The sequence below is a fragment of the Xyrauchen texanus genome, chromosome 14, assembly GCF_025860055.1.
Source record: "Xyrauchen texanus isolate HMW12.3.18 chromosome 14, RBS_HiC_50CHRs, whole genome shotgun sequence".
Classification (NCBI taxonomy): Eukaryota; Metazoa; Chordata; class Actinopteri; order Cypriniformes; family Catostomidae; genus Xyrauchen; species Xyrauchen texanus.
Genome location: NC_068289.1, coordinates 46,033,651 through 46,051,815, shown reverse-complemented (window position 1 = coordinate 46,051,815; position 18,165 = coordinate 46,033,651). Strand labels below are relative to the sequence as shown.

General features: G+C 37.6%; 1 protein-coding gene across 1 annotated transcript in view; it reads right to left on the bottom strand.

Moving 5' to 3' along the window:
• ttn.1 (titin, tandem duplicate 1) overlaps positions 1 to 18,165 on the bottom strand; it is a 214,712-nt gene that overhangs the window by 136,018 nt on the left and 60,529 nt on the right. The window contains exons 3-19 of the mRNA XM_052142834.1: positions 7,893 to 8,096; positions 7,513 to 7,800; positions 7,275 to 7,363; positions 6,965 to 7,173; positions 6,486 to 6,744; positions 5,143 to 5,208; positions 4,751 to 5,009; positions 4,587 to 4,662; positions 4,197 to 4,415; positions 3,966 to 4,108; positions 3,584 to 3,771; positions 3,272 to 3,502; positions 2,915 to 3,153; positions 2,434 to 2,642; positions 2,154 to 2,318; positions 1,889 to 2,057; positions 24 to 1,723 (exon numbers count right to left, since the gene is read on the bottom strand). Of these exons, the coding sequence (XP_051998794.1) occupies positions 24 to 1,723; positions 1,889 to 2,057; positions 2,154 to 2,318; positions 2,434 to 2,642; positions 2,915 to 3,153; positions 3,272 to 3,502; positions 3,584 to 3,771; positions 3,966 to 4,108; positions 4,197 to 4,415; positions 4,587 to 4,662; positions 4,751 to 5,009; positions 5,143 to 5,208; positions 6,486 to 6,744; positions 6,965 to 7,173; positions 7,275 to 7,363; positions 7,513 to 7,800; positions 7,893 to 8,096 (4,713 nt within the window). The remainder of the gene's footprint in view (positions 1 to 23; positions 1,724 to 1,888; positions 2,058 to 2,153; positions 2,319 to 2,433; positions 2,643 to 2,914; positions 3,154 to 3,271; positions 3,503 to 3,583; positions 3,772 to 3,965; positions 4,109 to 4,196; positions 4,416 to 4,586; positions 4,663 to 4,750; positions 5,010 to 5,142; positions 5,209 to 6,485; positions 6,745 to 6,964; positions 7,174 to 7,274; positions 7,364 to 7,512; positions 7,801 to 7,892; positions 8,097 to 18,165) is intronic.

Here is an 18,165-nt window from a genome sequence, read left to right as displayed (position 1 = left end):
AACAAGCAGGGGAAGGGTTTTACCTTGAACCAACAGGAAGGCATGGCTTGAAGTCTCTCCAGCAACATTCATGGCTTTAACCATGACACTTGCAGAGTCCTCAGCTGCAACATTTTTGATCACTAATTCACAGACATGGTCCTCTGGCCAATACCAGTATACACGGTCTGATTTATCCAATAAGATTCCATTCTTGAACCATTGACACTCTGGATCTGGTTTGCCAGTGACTCTACAACGAAAATGTACTTCATCACCTAGGCTAACAGTCTGGCTCTGGATCCGTTCCATAATTTTTGGAGCCTCCATGCTAGGAGAGAGTACGATTTTCTCTGGTTTCAATTTGGTGGCAGTGAGTTTACGTTCCTCTTCTTTCTTCTTCTCAGCATCAAGCATTAGTTCTTTATGATGAAGAAGCTCTTCTTTCCTCTTTTTTAGCATACCCTCATAAGACTCATCCTTCTTGCGGGACTTGAGCTCTACTGCTGTAATTGCTTCATAGTAGCCCTCCTGGGTTCTACGCTTAAATTTGCTTTTTAGTTCCTCCGTCTCTTCTTTTAGTTTCTCATGCATCACTCTTTCCGTTTTCCTCAGCTTGACCACCTCCTTGGGTTCTTTAGTTGTCTCTGATGGTTTTTCTGCTGTGACAACCTCGAATGAGACTCTGCCATGCTCTTTTACTGGTTCAGGAGCAGGGGCCTTAAACTCAGGCGCACGACGCAGGATCGACCTGAAGTCTTCCCTCTGCTGAATCTCAAATTTCACAACATGCTCAACAATACCTTCAGGGTTTTCAGCCACAACTTTGACAACTCCTGAATCATAGGACTTACAGTCTGTGATTTCCAAATAGTGAATACCATCATATTGTAGTCTAAATCGCTTACTTTTGCGGATGAGCTGCCCATTGAGGTACCAGTTGACTTTTGGGGTAGGGTAGCCAGTCACCCTACAGCGGAATTTAGCTGTTTCTGCCTCCATGACTCTTACTGGCTCTGGAAGAAGTACAATATCTGGCTTGGACTTCTCTGAGATTTCATCTCCAGTAACTCCTGAGGGGCCACCCTCATGGGCAATACGCTCCATTTCATCTATTCTTTGGCCTCGCCTTCCCTCTGGGAGCTGACTTTCCTCAACAAGGCTTTTCTCATCTTTAACAATTAGTGTAGCAGAGGTCTGGTCAACTCCAAACTTGTTGGTGGCTCTGCAAGTAATGATACCACTATCTCTGGAGTAAGCAGCTTCATAGTCAAGACTACAATAGCCAAACTCATTGACCATGCGCAGTCTGTTAGCAGCTTCTAGAGGCTTGCCATCATGCAGCCACTCAACAATCATGGTTGGGTCACCAATAGGGGTGAGTCTGCACTCAAAGTGTGCAGGTCCAAATCGCTTCAGCCTGACTGAGGTAAGCTTCTTTTTGAAGTGTGGCTTCTGTTGCTTCTCCTTGTCATAGAGGTCACCCTCCTCCCATTGTTCCTGACCATAGCGAAGATGCAGTGGCTCCAACTCTGGTGCAGCAATTTCTTTGGCCTTGTAAGTACCCTTGGGAATGACAAGCCTCTTCTCAGGCTGAGGTTGTATTGCGTCTACCTCAACATTGACTCTGCAGCGTGTGGTATCTCTGCCAGCTTTGTTAATAGCTGTAGCAGTGTACCATGCGCTATCAGATCCTGTACTCGATTGAATCTGGAAATGAGCCTCTCCTTTTCCACCATCAATCCTAATAAACAAAAATTTAGTTACTTGTAATAGGGTGATAACTAGGTTGTTTTTTAATTCTAGTTCACATAGCATTACAGGGTTCAATATTTTGACCATTTTTTATACCATTTTTATTGCCATTTCTATTTAATAGATCTGTATATTTTTATGGCTGAAAACTCACCTAATATTTGGGTGTTTGTGTGGGGAGACAATGTCACTATTCTTAAGCCAGACAATGTCAGGAAGTGGATTGCCAATTGCTTTAACAGCCAGTTCAACCAAAGTACCCTCTTTAACACTGATGTTTCTCAGCTTCTCAATAAACTGGGGTCTCACCAGGTTTTCCTTTGCTGCAAATGACCAAACGAGTAAAATAGATAATTAATGCAATGTTGCATGTGTCTGTAATACTCAGAAATACAATTACAGCTTATATAGCATTATACCTTCAACAGTGAGAGTCATAGAAACTGTTGTCTTTCCAGCTCTGTTCTGAGCAACAACTGTCCATTCTCCAGAGTCCTGAGGCATGGCAGGAACCACAATCATTGACTGAGTTCCATCTTCCTTTACCACAATCTTGTGAGTGTAGTCATTGACCACTTGCTGTCCTATAATAAAAAAAGAAAAATGTATAGGTTTCAGGGAATTATGTGAAATAAACTTAAATGTGACTGTATTATTAATCTACATATGCAACTGGGTTATGCAACCCAGATCACTAACCATTGTGGAACCAGTAGGTGTCAGGCATGGGTCTTCCAACTACTTTCAGATCAAATCTTGCAGTCTGTCCCTCAGAACACTTGAAGGATGATGGCTTCTGTACAAACACAGGCTTGTAGAGTCTTTCTAGCTGCGACGCATCTGTCTCATCAAGTCTACGAGCAGGTGAGCGACCAGGAGAACGGCTTGTAGAGAGTGGTGATGTGGATCTGAAGAATGTAATTGTTCAAATGTAACATTTCATGTCTTTATTTATTTACTCTTTCTAATATAATGTAATTTGCTGTGGTTGTATGGGGGATGGGGGCATTTAGCTTCTTTTCTTTTTTTATTGATAGACAAGTGCTAGAGAGATATGAAATCAGGGGGTGAGAGAGAGGGAAATATGACCTTGGCCTAACTCGAATCCGAGTCTTCCATGAGCATGACATTTTAATATGCACTTGCTAAGACCACAAGGCCATGGCTTTAAAAATCCTACCTGATTCTTTGAATTGCCTCTGGATGAGGATGCTGTGGCTGTGCAACACCGGTTGGCTCTACATAGAGCTTTCCAGAGCTGACAGCACTGCCCTTTATATTACTGATCAAAGCAGTGTAGACACCCTCATCTTCTGGTAGCACTGCAGGAAGGCGCAGACTGGCTCTACCATCCTGCAGAACCTCCATCTGATATCGGCCTCCATGGCTAATGCGCTTGCCATCTTTGTACCAGAAAATCTATAGATCAAAACATATTATACTCGCTTAGAATACTAAATGTGTATAAACATGATCAAGATTATATCATATTAATTCAGCTGTTTTTACAAGACAACACTGTTAAATGCCATTTTACCTTAGGGAGTGGGGTTCCTGTCATCCTACAATGGAAAGTTGCACTCATCCCCTCCCTGAGTCTGTAACTTTTAACTGAAGTATTGAAGACTGGTGAAATAGCATCATGCTCAGAAACACTCATATCCATCTGCTCCCCCTCCTCAGTCACCAGCTGCTGGTAGGTAATTTTAAGTAAACAGAACTCAATCTCCTGAATGAATCTCTGCTCTAAAGTAGATATTTGGAACTCCTGTAAAAACATAGCATAGTTAGGTCCAAACTCAAACTTACAGTAGATCTTGATTTTAAAAATGCTTAAACCTTTGCATACCTGCTCTAAAATTAGGGATTGCATCATTTGGGTTTGTTGAGCCATCCTCCTCTGTATGAGCATCTGCTCTTTCTCAGCTACACTCTCAACAACAACAGGTACAACAGCCACTTTTGGCTCCTGAATTATAGTAGTTACTTCTGTCTTGAATGTCTCTTCCTGTTTCTTCATATACAGCTCATATGCCTCTGAAAATGAATGAAAAAGGGCATTTAACATTTAATCTAAACATAGTATTTTAGTTTATTATAAAAATTATAAAAATATCAGTGAGAAGAAGAACAAAAGAAGAAGAAGAAGAAGAAGAAGAAGAAGAAGAAGAAGAAGAAGAAGAAGAAGAAGAAGAAGAAGAACAAGAAGAAAACTAATTATAAAAACCAACCTTCCTCGAGCAGCATGGCTGAGGCAGAGATCTCTCCAAGAGAGTTCTTGGCGAGGATGGTGTACTCTCCTGCATCATCTGAGAATGTCATGGAGATCTCCAGCCTGCATGCCCCTGAGTCTTTATTGTAGGCCACTCTGTACCTGGAGGATAAATAAATGAAAGATTATAGCAAAACTGTGTCACAAACATTTCAGATCAAAACGTTTAATATATATTTGTTAGAAATACCTGTATCCAGTAGACAGTGGAATTCCACTCTTCTTCCAGTAAATATGAGGCTTGGGACTGCCTCCTATCTGGCACTCAAAGACTATGCTGTCTCCCTCCACTAGCTTTTGCACTGTAGGTTTCTTCACAAAGAATGGGGCAACACCTGCTCCAGCCTCCACAGATTCAGAGACAGCACTAATTTCAGACATAGTCTCCTTTCTGGTTTCAACTGCAACCCTATTTGTGAAACACAAAGGAATCAGGTTTCAGATTCTTAAACAATTTAATACAGTATTATAAAACAAAATAATCATAATTATTATTATTATCATAGACCAAATTAATGAGTTGTAATAGTATTACGTTCTTTAGCTTGACCACACAAAATCAGGATTATTGTTTACTCACTGTCTTTCATGAGCAGACATTTCAACATGCTCAGTGACAGTAGTGAAATCCTCCCGGCTTTCGATTTCTTCTGACACTAAAGAAGAAGTATAAACAGAAACAATAAGTCTGTGAACTCACAGATAATATAATTTTATGTCAAGTCATATTCTATGATCTTTTACCTTTGACAAGCAAATAGCAGGAGGTGCTGATAGTTCCTGCTTCACTGGTAGCAGTGCAAGTAAAGCGACCACTGTCTTCAGCAAAGGCCTCGCGGATCACCAACCTTGCATAGCTATTTTCATAAAAGATCTGGAAATCAATGGAGTTCTCGATCCTGTAATCCTCTCTAAACCACATAATTGCTGGAGTGGGGTATCCTGAAATCTGGCACTCCAGAGTCACAGATTCTCCCTCAGTAACAGTTACGTTCTTCAAACCCTGGAAAAAATTTAAACCAAATAGTGAAACTTAAGTATCATATTTAAACTTTGAAAAATATACTTGACACATATTAACAAAATATTTTATATTGAAAATTAAGGGAAAATATGCAGTTGACAAAAATACTCACAGCCACAATAGTTGGTGGCATTACTTGCTCTTTTGTGTGGGATGGAATTGCTGCAGTCTCAACAATCTGGTGTCAAAAGAAAACAAGCTAATCAAAAAAAAAAATTTAAATAAAGCAACATACTAATAAAACATAGAACAGCTTTATTTTACAGGTTGTCAAAACAAGCTTGTGGGGTCCAAATCAGTATTTACGAACAGTAAAAATGCACAATCAATTTGATTGTTTCTACAGACAAAACACAAATTAGGGGCTTGTATCATTTTGCAATCATAAAATGACTGATTTGTATCTGTTTTGTCTATAAATTAAAGGGGAACTGGCTCAGGAGCCATGCCAGAGAATTAAAAAAATCGAAGCTGGACATGGTTGATCATTTTATGAGCATCAAAACTAGATGATACTCTCTCTTTCTGAGGTGCATCAACTTCTGCTGCACATTCAAAGGTGAGACCTGACCAACCCAAGAACTGCATTGTAATCATACAAATTAATCATTAAAATCATGATGAAATGGTTTTATAATTTCTGTTTTAAATGTATGATAACCAAAGATCAACTCAATTGGTATTTAAATGAATTAACATCCAGCAGGCTTATACTTATATAGATAAATTAATGATATGTGTGAGGTTGAATCCAAATGAGTAGTTGGTCAGTCAAACAGTGACCGGTCCTTGGCACTTATTCTTGGCCCTGTCTTATTATTCTGTTATAAGAACACCACATGACACTCACATGGTGAGTTGTGTGTGGATGCCGCGAAGAATAGCATAAAGCCTTCACACGTGCTCAACAAACTACTTGATAAGATGCGTGGGTTTACGGTCTCAGATGCAGAAGAATACTAATGGATATAATAGGTGCCTATGCAGCATCAGTGCTTGGCCCTTAATTATATAAACTAATAATATAGAAAGAATTAATGTATATATATATTTGTTGGAAATTGTTTCTATAGTTTTTGACAACTGTCATCCCTGAAAATGATTTTTTCAGACTTTTTTTTTTTTTGTCTTTGGTAAAAACCATAGTAACATTTTAGAGGAGAATTAAAAAATGGTAGGTAAAAAGGTGTTTATTAATTCGATTTAAAAAAATATGAGCAAACTACATATTATATAGCTTAAAAATGTATACATTTATTAAAAAAACAAATAGCCTTAAATGACGTGTTAAATTATAAAATTCAACACATTATCATTACTTACTTAACTTTCCAGTTATATACTTTATTAAAACTTTTTAGTTATAAGTAATCAATACTTTATCTGTTATACTACAACAAAGACAAAATGCCACATTGTACTCACTGGAGGTCACAGTATCCAAAATATACCTACCTCTTTGACAGCGACTCCACTGACTTGTTGCTGCATAGCAAAAGAACCTTCCCATTGCTGCTCCTTGTGGAGAAATGCAGAGGAGGTCTGGACATATGGGGCCTCAGATGTCATGCTGGTATAGCTAGACTCTCCCACATAACCCTCCTGCTTCCATGGAGGCAGAACATCTGCACCCTGTGCAGCTTGTTTGTGTGTAGTCACTGGAGACTTCACTGGTCTGATAGGTGACACAGAAAGTCTTGAAGGGGAAGAAGGCCTAAAAGAAGGAGAAATAATAGTGAGGGTTAGGTTTAGGGGATAGAATCTATAGTTCGTACGTATAAAAATCATCAATTTTAATGTTTTAGTTTAGGCTGTACATGGATCAAAATAATATTTCATCTATGGACTTATATTAATATTTTAATGCAAGGCCTCATTATACCTAAAGTTTTCCACCAACAAAAAACAGTTGTGAAATTAAAAAAATACTTCACCTGTGAGGTGTATGAACAGGGGCTTTAACAGGCCTAACAGGTGATGGTGACTGATGGCGAGTAACTGCAACCTTTGACACCACTGACGGTGGGGTTGGGGACTTGGAGGTCGGCTTTGGAGGCACACGAGGGGGTGTCTTGTGAGCCAAATCACCTTCCTCTATTTGCATTTCCATCATGGTTGTAGACCCAAAAGAGGTCTCCATTCTCTGTGAATGACACATAACATTGTGTTAATGTGTGATCTTTAATCCTCACCTAAAATAATTAGTCACATTGCCTAAATCATGTAAATTTCTTAGAAAACTACCTTTTCAACTCTAGACTGGCGGGTCTGTGAAATCTGAGAAGTCGTCACAATTGTCTTGGTCTTCTTTGCAGGCACTGCAACCTCCTCACCTGAAATTTCACCAAAAATAAATAAATAAATGAAAATACTACATACTTAGAATTATATACTTTAAAGAAGCTTCAACTATCAAAATGCAGAGTAAAACAATTGATATTTAACATACAATTAAATTTGTAAATATTTAATAAAATCACACCTTGAACCAAAAGTTCGGCTGTAGAGGTCACACGTCCACTGCTGTTAGAAGCATTGACAGAATAAGTTCCAGAATCTTCTGGGAAGGCCTCAGCAATCAACAAACTGTAAAGATCTCCTTCTTGAACAATCTGAAAGTCAGCAGAGCTCTGAATCTCAGCTCCCTCTCTGTAGAACTTCACCACAGGTGTAGGGATTCCTGTAACTCGAACATCCAGTCTCACTTGGCTTCCTTGTCTAACGGTCACACTCTGTAGTCTCTGAATGAAGTTTGGTGGTGCAGTTTCAGCTTTGAAAAAAGGAAAATACATTTTGTTTGTTTGATGAAGAAAAGAATTACTGCCAGAAAAGGTAACTGCTGTGTCTATGGTGACTGATTACCTGTAACCAGTAGTTCAGCAGTGCTAGTAGCTTGTCCAGCGCCATTGGTGGCTCTCACAGAAAATCTTCCGCTGTGTGCGGCTGTCACAGCAGGGATCATCAGAACAGCGCGGCCATCGCTGAACGAGATCTGAGTGCCAGGCAGAGTGGCAGCAGTAAGAACCTGGCCATCACGAAACCAGCTCACCTCTGGAACTGGATTACCTGTTGCAAAATTATATAGGAAATACTGAGTAATCTTAATTTCTAAGACTATATTTGGTATACTCTGTGATGGTCATGAACACTGAACATTTGAAAGTAATGTCACATAATTTAATGTAGAGACATTATTTGCAGGCAATCAACCTTTATACATCATACATTATAAAGATACGTATCTAAATTGTATTCATTTATATGGTTCAAATGATGGCATGAGTCATTTCTAAATCGTCTATTCTGCCCCACAAAGCCAAATGTGAATGTGAGCCAAATTATAAAAATAGTCTCACTCTGTTTTCTCTGAATCTGAGCACAGCTGAGTCTAAGAGACCCAATTGTGTCTTTTCCCTTTGTTGGGTGGTATTACTCAATGACAACATAAAAAGTAAATTTTTTTGTCCTTACCACTAACTTGAGCCTCGAACGTTGCAGCACTACCCTCAAGTGCTACAACGCTCTGAAGCGGCTGTGTAAATGTTGGAGCTTGTGTTGACATGGCAGAAGGCACCCTATAAAAGAACAGAAGCAGTTGAATACCACTATGCAGCCAAATAAACTTTTATTACCCAATGATTCAATCATAAATTAAAGAGCAACAACAAAAAAAAAAACATACTGAGGGGATACATAATCACTATCCTCCCATCCCGCTTTTGTAATCACACCTGGCTATCAGTAGCCCGTCATGTGAGTTAACTGGCTCTGAAACTGTTGAGTGTTCAGTCAAGCACCCAGTTAAAAAGCTTTGAAATGCAGGAGTAGCAACTGTGAGCTGTGAGATCATGTTATTGAACAAATCAACATACTGGACACAACTCAGAGATCCTGCTATTTTAACAGTAAAGCATTCAAAAAATATCTTCGAGATATATTAGATGTTTAACATTATCATAGTTCTTTGGCTTAACAAGTCCACAGGGTTCAATATTAGTCTGCCTTTAGTTAATTAAAGACTAAGGTCTTTACCTTAGTTTAACATTTGAAATGTACATGACAGCCATGACAGGCAACTCTGGTGATAATTAATCTAAAGTAAGCTTTGATAATCTGCTGCTTTATACATTAATTAATAATTGCTTTGCAGGTTATTACAATTAAACTTAATCAGTGAATCAGTAACAACATTTTTAGCATTCTTACTGGTACAAGAATTAAGTCAATATGTTTGAACATATTTGCAAATGTATTAAAAAATATGTGATTAGCCTCAAACATTATGTAATTACATTTAAAGCTTGTTAAGTTACATTTAAAGCCCTTAAAGGACTTTCATGTTTCTAAAGTTGAAATGCCTTCAACTATGCAATACACTACAATATCTTGTTTAGTACTAGTAATTAGCTCAAATTAAAATATATACATAGGATCAAACTAACAAAGAAACAGTACAGGTTAGTATAAAAATGAAAACCTTTAAACAGCTAGCAATACTCTTTTAACCCTGCCCAGGGTCAAGGTATCCAAAAACGACCAAGGTTGACAAGTACTTTTTAACAAGTGTAATAATCCATAATGTTCTTAAACTAAAAAGCTCAATATAGTGGACAACTCTGTAAATTATCCCATTGGAACACATACCAGCAATGCTTGTGTTCTAGCATTACAAATAGCTTATCTTATATATCTCTAATATGCATGACACAGATATATCCCATATGTACTGTAAGATATGCTTTGTCTTTAGTCTGTGTGATCTTTATTTATCTGACATATATAAAATTGAAATAACAAGAAAATGTTTTGTATTGTATTACTTTTAACCAAACCAGTAATATTGTCAAAATGTCTTCGTACTTTAGAAAGAAAGAAAGAAAGAATGGCAGTTAAGCCATCTGCATCATCAACTAAATGAAATGGAAGAACAGGAGAGAGTGGACCACCATTGTCCATAACACAACCCCAAATTACAAGGTCAAAAGATTTGTCTCATAAATATCAACAATTGACAAATTTGATGAGACATGTTTAATTCAGACCAAACAGCATCATGTATGAAGGCTGATATTCAGTATGACAGAAATGGCAGTCTCCAAAAATAATCTGTCCTGTCCTGTTCCTTGATTGACAGTCACCATGTGGCACATAGCTGGAGGTGCAACTGATAGCTCTGCTGCTGATTCCCTTAAAAAGACATCATGGCCCATCTGGGACACCACTCTAATGCTATCACAGGCTATTCTTGGATATTCTGAAATCATTGCACCATTTAATAACCATTTAATAAGTCAAATTCTTGAAAAGCAACTCAGCTACACCATCTCATCACACTTGTAATCACTCTCAATTAAATAGCACAAAGTATGTTATATCACTTTAATTTTGCTTTTTTTTTTTTTTAAAGAATGCAAGCATACATAATGGTTGCTTATAGAAAGCCTTGCTTTAATGGATTTGTTCTACAAAGTAAATGCCACTTACTTGTTTCACAAGAGTGCCTATACTTTATGGGACAGTGCCCAGGTCGTTACTGCCTCAGCAACAATCCTCTTATCCAAAAAGTTTCCAGAAAATCCAAGGAGAGAACGATTGGGCCCCGTTATAACCCAAAAACAAAACTACACAGGGTGTAGACCGTGTAGTTTTGCTTTTCCCTTGCAATCCCTACACCCGAGGCAAGGCTGGGAATGCTCCAACTGCTCAGAACTGCTAACATAGTTCTTTTAGTTTATATACCTCAAGCCTAATCTACATCATCACCAAGCCACTCCCATTTGGTCTCGGTGCACAAAGCATCATGGGAAAGTGATGCATTTTATGCAACTTCACACCTGTTGCTCAGTGGTCCCCCATTCAGATACAAGAAGTTAATACAAGCTTGATATGCCCTAGTCTCACTCTGGAACATCTTTACTACATTGGTTTGTGGATTCATTGTACAAGTGAATGGTTATGTTCATTGTTAAATGAAATGCCGAGCTAAAAACCCTTATGGCAGGCATTAACCTACTGATGACTAAAAGGAGAGACTGGCTGTTCCTGTCACTCAAAGGAAGGGCAAAGCAAGGCAACCCCCACTGCAAGTGACAGATATACTTGTTACAGAGTGCTTGCTAATGGTGCCTATTTTAGAATTTTTTTAACATCATTCAAATTTGTTAGACTATTGATTAAAACATATTATTTCATCACTTTCTTTCAATGCCTCTGCTATTCTTTCAAGGGAAAAAAACCGAAGGTATAGGCTGTAAAATGCACTGGTTTTAGCAACATGAATTTGAGGCCACGATTTGGGGGTGTAAATTTCAACACCAAACAGAGATGCTTAAGAACCTTTTACATTTACTCAGTAAAGCATACTTTAAAAGACTTTTGTTTATTGTCATGTATTCATGTCCAAATCTGTTGGAGGCTTTTGGTCTTAAGTTTAGCAAATTAATATTAGACAGGATATTAAGGAAGATTTATGCCTGTTTTCTCTCTCTCACCTAAATGGATTCTAGCAGACCAAAAGACATGCCTTCCAAAAAATAAAAAATAAAATAAAAACATTATATATATATATATATATATATATATATATATATATATATATATATATATATATATATATATATATATATAGATTAATCTGTCACATAACATTAGAACATGATATTTAAGCATGCAGAAAGCAACACCGTTTTCACATTCTTCTTGTCTCATTTATCTTTTACATTTAATTACTGATGCACATATATAAATGATTAAAGATAAGCTTATTTTATCATAAAGCTGGGAAAGGAGACAAAAACTACAATCAGAAATGACCCACTCCTACAAAGATTGTTTGCAGAGCTTCCCTAATACACAAATGTATACATCCAAATTTTTAAACCTGGTTTGATCTTTGAACCAGACTGTCTTAATAGGCAATAATCCTCTTACCTCAAAGTTAAGAATGGCATTTTGTTCTGCAGGCTCTCAAATTATAATGGTACTTTGTGGTACAGATAATGCACTTAAAATAGCAAAAAATGGAAACACATGAGTTGAATTGATTTACTAAGAATACAATTTTTATATTCCAATATTTTTATTGGTAACATTTTCTACATGTAGCTGGTTGAGAAATCTTGATCTCAAAAATCCATTCCATTGAAATATTTTCCTTTGACTTCCACTGAATATTTCTGATAAGTAGTCCTCGTAGAGCTTTCATGCAATGTTCAATAAACGTAAAGTACTTAATCTTAAATAATTCAAAAAGTCCAAAAGGCCTACACTACAATCAGAGGGGCAGAAATTTCACTCTTCAGCTTGACACAAGGATTTCTATCAAATGTTTCTGAAATATGCCCTGGTCAAGCTCAAGCACTTAAACTTAGTTAATTAAAACTTGTTTATTTACACAATGGCACGAAAATTAATATGAGACAATTTTGACATTATCATACCGATATCCTTCTGTAATGCTTTGCAGTGAGCCACAAAAAAAAAAAAAAGAAATTAAATAACTAAAATAATTTTGTTTTTTTTCTTTTCCACAAAAAATTATGCGACTTCCTTGAGGATGATGTCATTAAGGATCTAGCTTTTGTTAGTTAAAATACATTATAAAAGACTAACTTGTTGAGATGCTGGGAACCCTAATATTAGATTATACAACAGATTGTCTTATAATCCAAGTGGCATTCCAAGAGATCGAGGGTATATTTAGGATACTTGGATGCTTCACTTTCATTCTGCTTGTCTCTGTTCGCAGTGTTCCAAACAGGCTCTCATTTATTACATTGCTCGGCCATATGCAACTGTTGATCCTGCATAGACTTCATATTGAACTCTTGTCAATAACAGAGCATAAATAGTGAAAATATCTGGTCATATTGTAAATAAAATTGGAGTGCTCGATATTATATTTCTAGTTTATAGAACTCTTGTATATGCTGTTGTACTGAAGATCAGCACAGATTGCAGCTGTGCTGACATTCAGTACAACAACACTTCTGCTTGTTTGATATTGCTTAAATAAACAAAAAGCATTAGGTGCGTTTGTAGCCCGTACATAAGAAACTAGTGCTGCTCCCAATTTCATAGGTGTACCCTAATATGGCTCACATATCTTAAAATTTGTTAACAGCATAGTTGTCAAGTGAAAAGTACTCATCTCCTGTCCAAAGTACAATAACATTATTTGTAAAAACCATACAAAGACAGGAAATGGAACGTTGTTTCTATTCAGAGGGTGAGAATTTGTCTTAACAGCCGATCTTCTTCCACTTGTATGGCACATGGGTTTATTTTTGTAGACTATCACTGTAGACTAAAGATGTGATTTAAACAGCAGCCATTTCTGTCTCCACTGTCAGGAGTTTGCAATAGTATCATGTCTCCAAGAGGGAAGCTCATGTGTCACTAATGAACAGCTGCAGCCTTTTAAATTCAAGTTTGGGAGACTCAGAACTGTCACTTTTTTCTTTACCTTTGGTAAAGCAAGATATGTTTCATAAAAATTATAGGAACTAAATCTGACTAAAACAAAATTGCTTTTAAGAGAAGAAGCAAAGCAACATACATTGGTTTAGATTTGGGCAGGGGAACTAAAGTGGGTGGGGAACTAGGAATGCTATCCTTAACTATGAAGCAGAGGGGGCCCCTGCAGTGACTTTTTAAATGTTAAAAGGAACTATGACGTGAAGGTTTGTACTGGGTCCTGCAATTCCTCTCTGTGTTGCTGGTTTTGGGTCAAAATGAGTTCATTATATGGTTTTACCACCTGGGAAGGAATTTGCCAATGGGTGAAACAAAATGGCAGCTGTATAGACAAAGGCACACACTTCTGGGGGGGAATAGTGTGACTGCTATTTGACTACTCTAAATCAAAGTACAGTGAATAACCATGTTTGTATACCATGAAAATATAAAAAAATAAAAACAAACATTTGTCCTGCACTTGAGAACTATTGTATGGTCCAAAATAAAAGTTACAAATGTTATGCTTTTAGATATATGGTATTCCTTCACAGAAAACATGCTCAAAAGAATCTCATCTCCTTCTGTCAAAATAGCATGGCATATCACCTGACAGGCAGCAGCAACTGCACCTCTTGGGTGTCAGCATGTTTGCGCATGTATATTGAAAAGTTAGCTCCAGTAGCAGCAAACCAAAACCTGCCACATGGCTCAATTAGAAAGATGTTACACAAAACATTTCAGGATGCATTATGTCATAGCAAAAAGTTACAAAATACATTATGTCATAGACAGTACTTAATTCTTCACTGTACCCTATTGACATTTGTACCCTAAATAATAATAAATAAGAATTGACATTTCATATTTTGTAATAATTCTCTTGATTCTCAATGTTTTCAAAAGTTTCTTGGGAAGTTGTAGCAGTTTTGTGAATATATATATATATATATATATATATATATATATATATATATATATATATATATATAACTCAGCAAAAAAAGAAACGTCCTCTCACTTTCAACTGCTTTTATTTTCAGTAAACTTAACATATAAAAAGATTCAACAACTAAGACATAAACTGAACAGGTTTGACAGACATGTGTGTGCGCGCGAGTGAGTGTGTGTGTGTGAGTGTGTGTGTGTGTGTGTGTGTGTCTATATGCAGTTGAAGTCAGAAGTTTACATACACTTAGTTAATGTGCCTTCAAGCAGCTTGGAAAATTCCAGAAAGTAATGTCAAGCCTTTAGGCAATTAGCCAATTAGCTTCTGATAGGTTAATTGGAGTCAATTGGAGGTGTACCTGTGGATGTATTTTAAGGCCTACATTCAAAGTCAGCGCCTCTTTGCTTGACATCATGAGAAAATTAAAACAAATCAGCCAAGACCTCAGAAACAACAACTGTGGACCTCCACAAGTCTGGTTCATCTTGGGAGCAATTTCCAAAATGCCTGAAGGTATCATGTTCATCAGTACGAACAATAGTACGCAAGTATGAACACCACGGGACCTTGCAGCCATCATACCACTCAGGAAGGAGACTCATTGCGTCTCCAAGAGATGAACGTAGTTTGGTGCGAAAAGTGCAAATCAATCCCAGAACAACAGCAAAGGACCTTGTGAAGATGCTGGAGGAAACAGGTTGACAAGTATCTACATGTATATCCAAAGTAAAACGAGCCCTATATCGACATAACCTGAAAGGCTGCTCAGCAAAGAAGAAGCTAATGCTCCAAAACTGCCATTAAAAAAAGCCAAACTACAGTTTTTAAGTGCACATGGGGACAAAGATCTTACGTTTTGGAGAAATGTCTTCTGGTCGGATGAAACATAAATTTATCTGTTTTGCCATAATGACCATCATTATATTTGGAGGAAATAGGTTGAGGCTTGGAAGATGAAGATCACAACCCCAACCGTGAAGCATGGAGGTGGCACTATCATGTTGTGGGGGTGCTTTGCTGCAGGAGGGACTGGTGTACTTCACAAAATAGATGGCATCAAGAGGAAGGAAAATGATGTGGATATATTGAAGCAACATCTCAAGACCTCAGCCATGAAGTTAAAGCTTGTCGCAAATGGGTCTTCCAAATTGACAATAACCTGACCTCGTCCGACAGAAAATTTGTGGACAGAACTGAAAAGCGTTTTCAAGCAAGGAGGCCTACAAACCTGACTCTGTTACACCAGTTCTGTCTGGATGAATGGGCCAAAATTCCAGCAGTGAGAAGCTTGTGGAAGGCTACCCCAAAATGTTTGACCCAAGTTAAATTATTTAAAGGTAATGCTACCAAATGCTATCAAAGTGCATGTAAACTTCTGACCCACTGGGAATGTGATGAAAGAAAAGCTGAAATAAATAATTCTCTCTACTATTATTCTAACATTTCACATTCTTAAAAAAAGATAGTGATCCTAGCTGGCCTAAGACAGGGAATGCTTTCTAAGATCAAATGTCAGGAACTGTGAAAAACTGAGTTTAAATGTATTTGGCAAAGGCTTATGTAAACTTCTGACTTCAACTGTATTAAGAAAAAACCTAGTTCACTCCTGTTTTACAAAAATGTAACAGACAAAATGAAAATATATATAGTTATACATATATATTTTTATTATTGTTATTTAAAAGAAGATTTCACTTAAGATATTATTTGAGGAGTGGCTCTTAAAATATTGCAGCATCTGGTGGCTGAATACGATAATGACACTAAACACCAACAATAACTTTTCTGATAGTCTGTGGCAAGCAGGCAAAAGCTCTCAACTGATTTAACTGTCAATATTTATGGCGAATACAGTTCACATAAATTTCACCTGATTTTAAATTCAAGATTTTTTTAAAAAAAGATCAGCTGTAAAGCTGATGGTTCACCATTCTCCTTCCAGGTTTTAATAATGCATTGGGCAGTTCTTAACCCAATTCCAGTGATTTCAGCAATCTCCTCTGAGTTGTTTTATTTGCTTGATGCAAGCCAATATGTTGTTCCTTCTGTTCACAGTAATATCTTTTCCATGACCACAGTCTTCCGACATGGTTGTTTAAGAAATGAAAAGCTACACACTGCTTCATTTAGGGTTAAAAGAATTGTTTCCAGCTGAAACATATTATTCACGGCAATATTCATCCAATCATAGGCTCTTAAGTATCTGCTTGCTTAAATCAAAACTGCAACTTTTTTCTGGCCAGGCAGTCTATTTTATATACATTTTTTATATCATAATCTTTAATTAAAATTTCAGAACTTGCTCATCCGTTGATATAACTTACTCTTCTCTGGTTATGTATGCAAGGATGCGCTGCAGTTAAGCCAAGCTTTTTAACCCCGCCCCTTAAAGAGTCATGTAAACAAACCTGGTGTCAAAGCAGCTAATGCAGAGATGAAGAGGTGTATTTTCCCTCCAAAAATTATGTTCCCTACATTGGTTAAGGGCACGCTGAGTTGAATTTACATTTCGAAGGAGAAGGAATGATAGCGAATTTGCATTTGTGTTCAAGACATTTCACACCTGAATGCTCCCAGAGGTGATCGCTACTAAAAAGTATGCAAGTCTGATGCATCTGGAGTATTCATATATTCATATTTGAAAGAATATTCATATTACGTATCAATATATTAAGTATATTGGGATTAACAGCACAAGTAAGTGTTTTTGCTCTCTTTATTTTTAGTGTAATGTGATTTAAAACATTTAAATACTGTGATCTTTTACTTGCTAGCTTGTTTCTCATTCATCTGCATTGGCCTCCAGCTTCATCGTAAGCAAAGGCTGCGAGGTGCTGTGTGCGTTTGTGGGCTGGTTATGGATTAATCTCACTGTCAATTAGATCACCTTTCAGTTTTCAAGTCAGTGTGTATGTGTGTGTGTGTGCCAACTGCAAACTCGCATTCAGAGTGGTATTCCAGAAAGCAAATTTTGTTTACTTTGACATAAATCCTAAACTCTATGTCGAATAACCCAAAACTTGCTTATTCGTGGTATGTGGGTTCCAGAACACCTGCGCAGGGTTAGTTCACTCAACTGTGAGTTTGGAACTCAGAGTCTGTGCGTGTTCATGGTGAACTGACTTTAAGCAGGTTAAAAGTGACACACTTATTATTAATGACACCTGTGGCCATTATGTGAACTGCAGGCAGCTACCTGTTGCTCGTGCTCGCACACACACCATAGGGATGCAAGCATCGCCCAAACCAATGACGTAATGTACAAAGAGACTGAACGTGATTCGCCGGCATCATGCTGAGAGATGAGGTAGCATAATTAAAATTACAAAGTTATGATTGTCTTACTACAAATTTTGAGACTGCATATAATATTTGACTCTCCAGTACTGGAACAGGGCTAAAACAAAGTGTGGATATAGGTCTTGACTATGCAAGACTGTACTTTGAAGTAATCACTTTTCTTTGCATGATACATTGACTGCATTTATATGATCAGGATGAGTTCTCGATCACTGCATCGGAGAGTGCATTAGCGATTTCGGGAGCACTCGCAGCCAGGGCCCAGAGAATGCGCCTCCTCCACCTTCGCGCCTGGCCGCGCCACACCTACGGCCAGCCTGTTGTGACGAGTCTTGAGGACAGCCCAAGAGGCCCTCCTCCTCAGTCGCTAACCCGCCCTACGTCGGGTACGCGGAGCAAGGTAAGTGCTTTGAGGTCCCTCTCAGCGCAGCC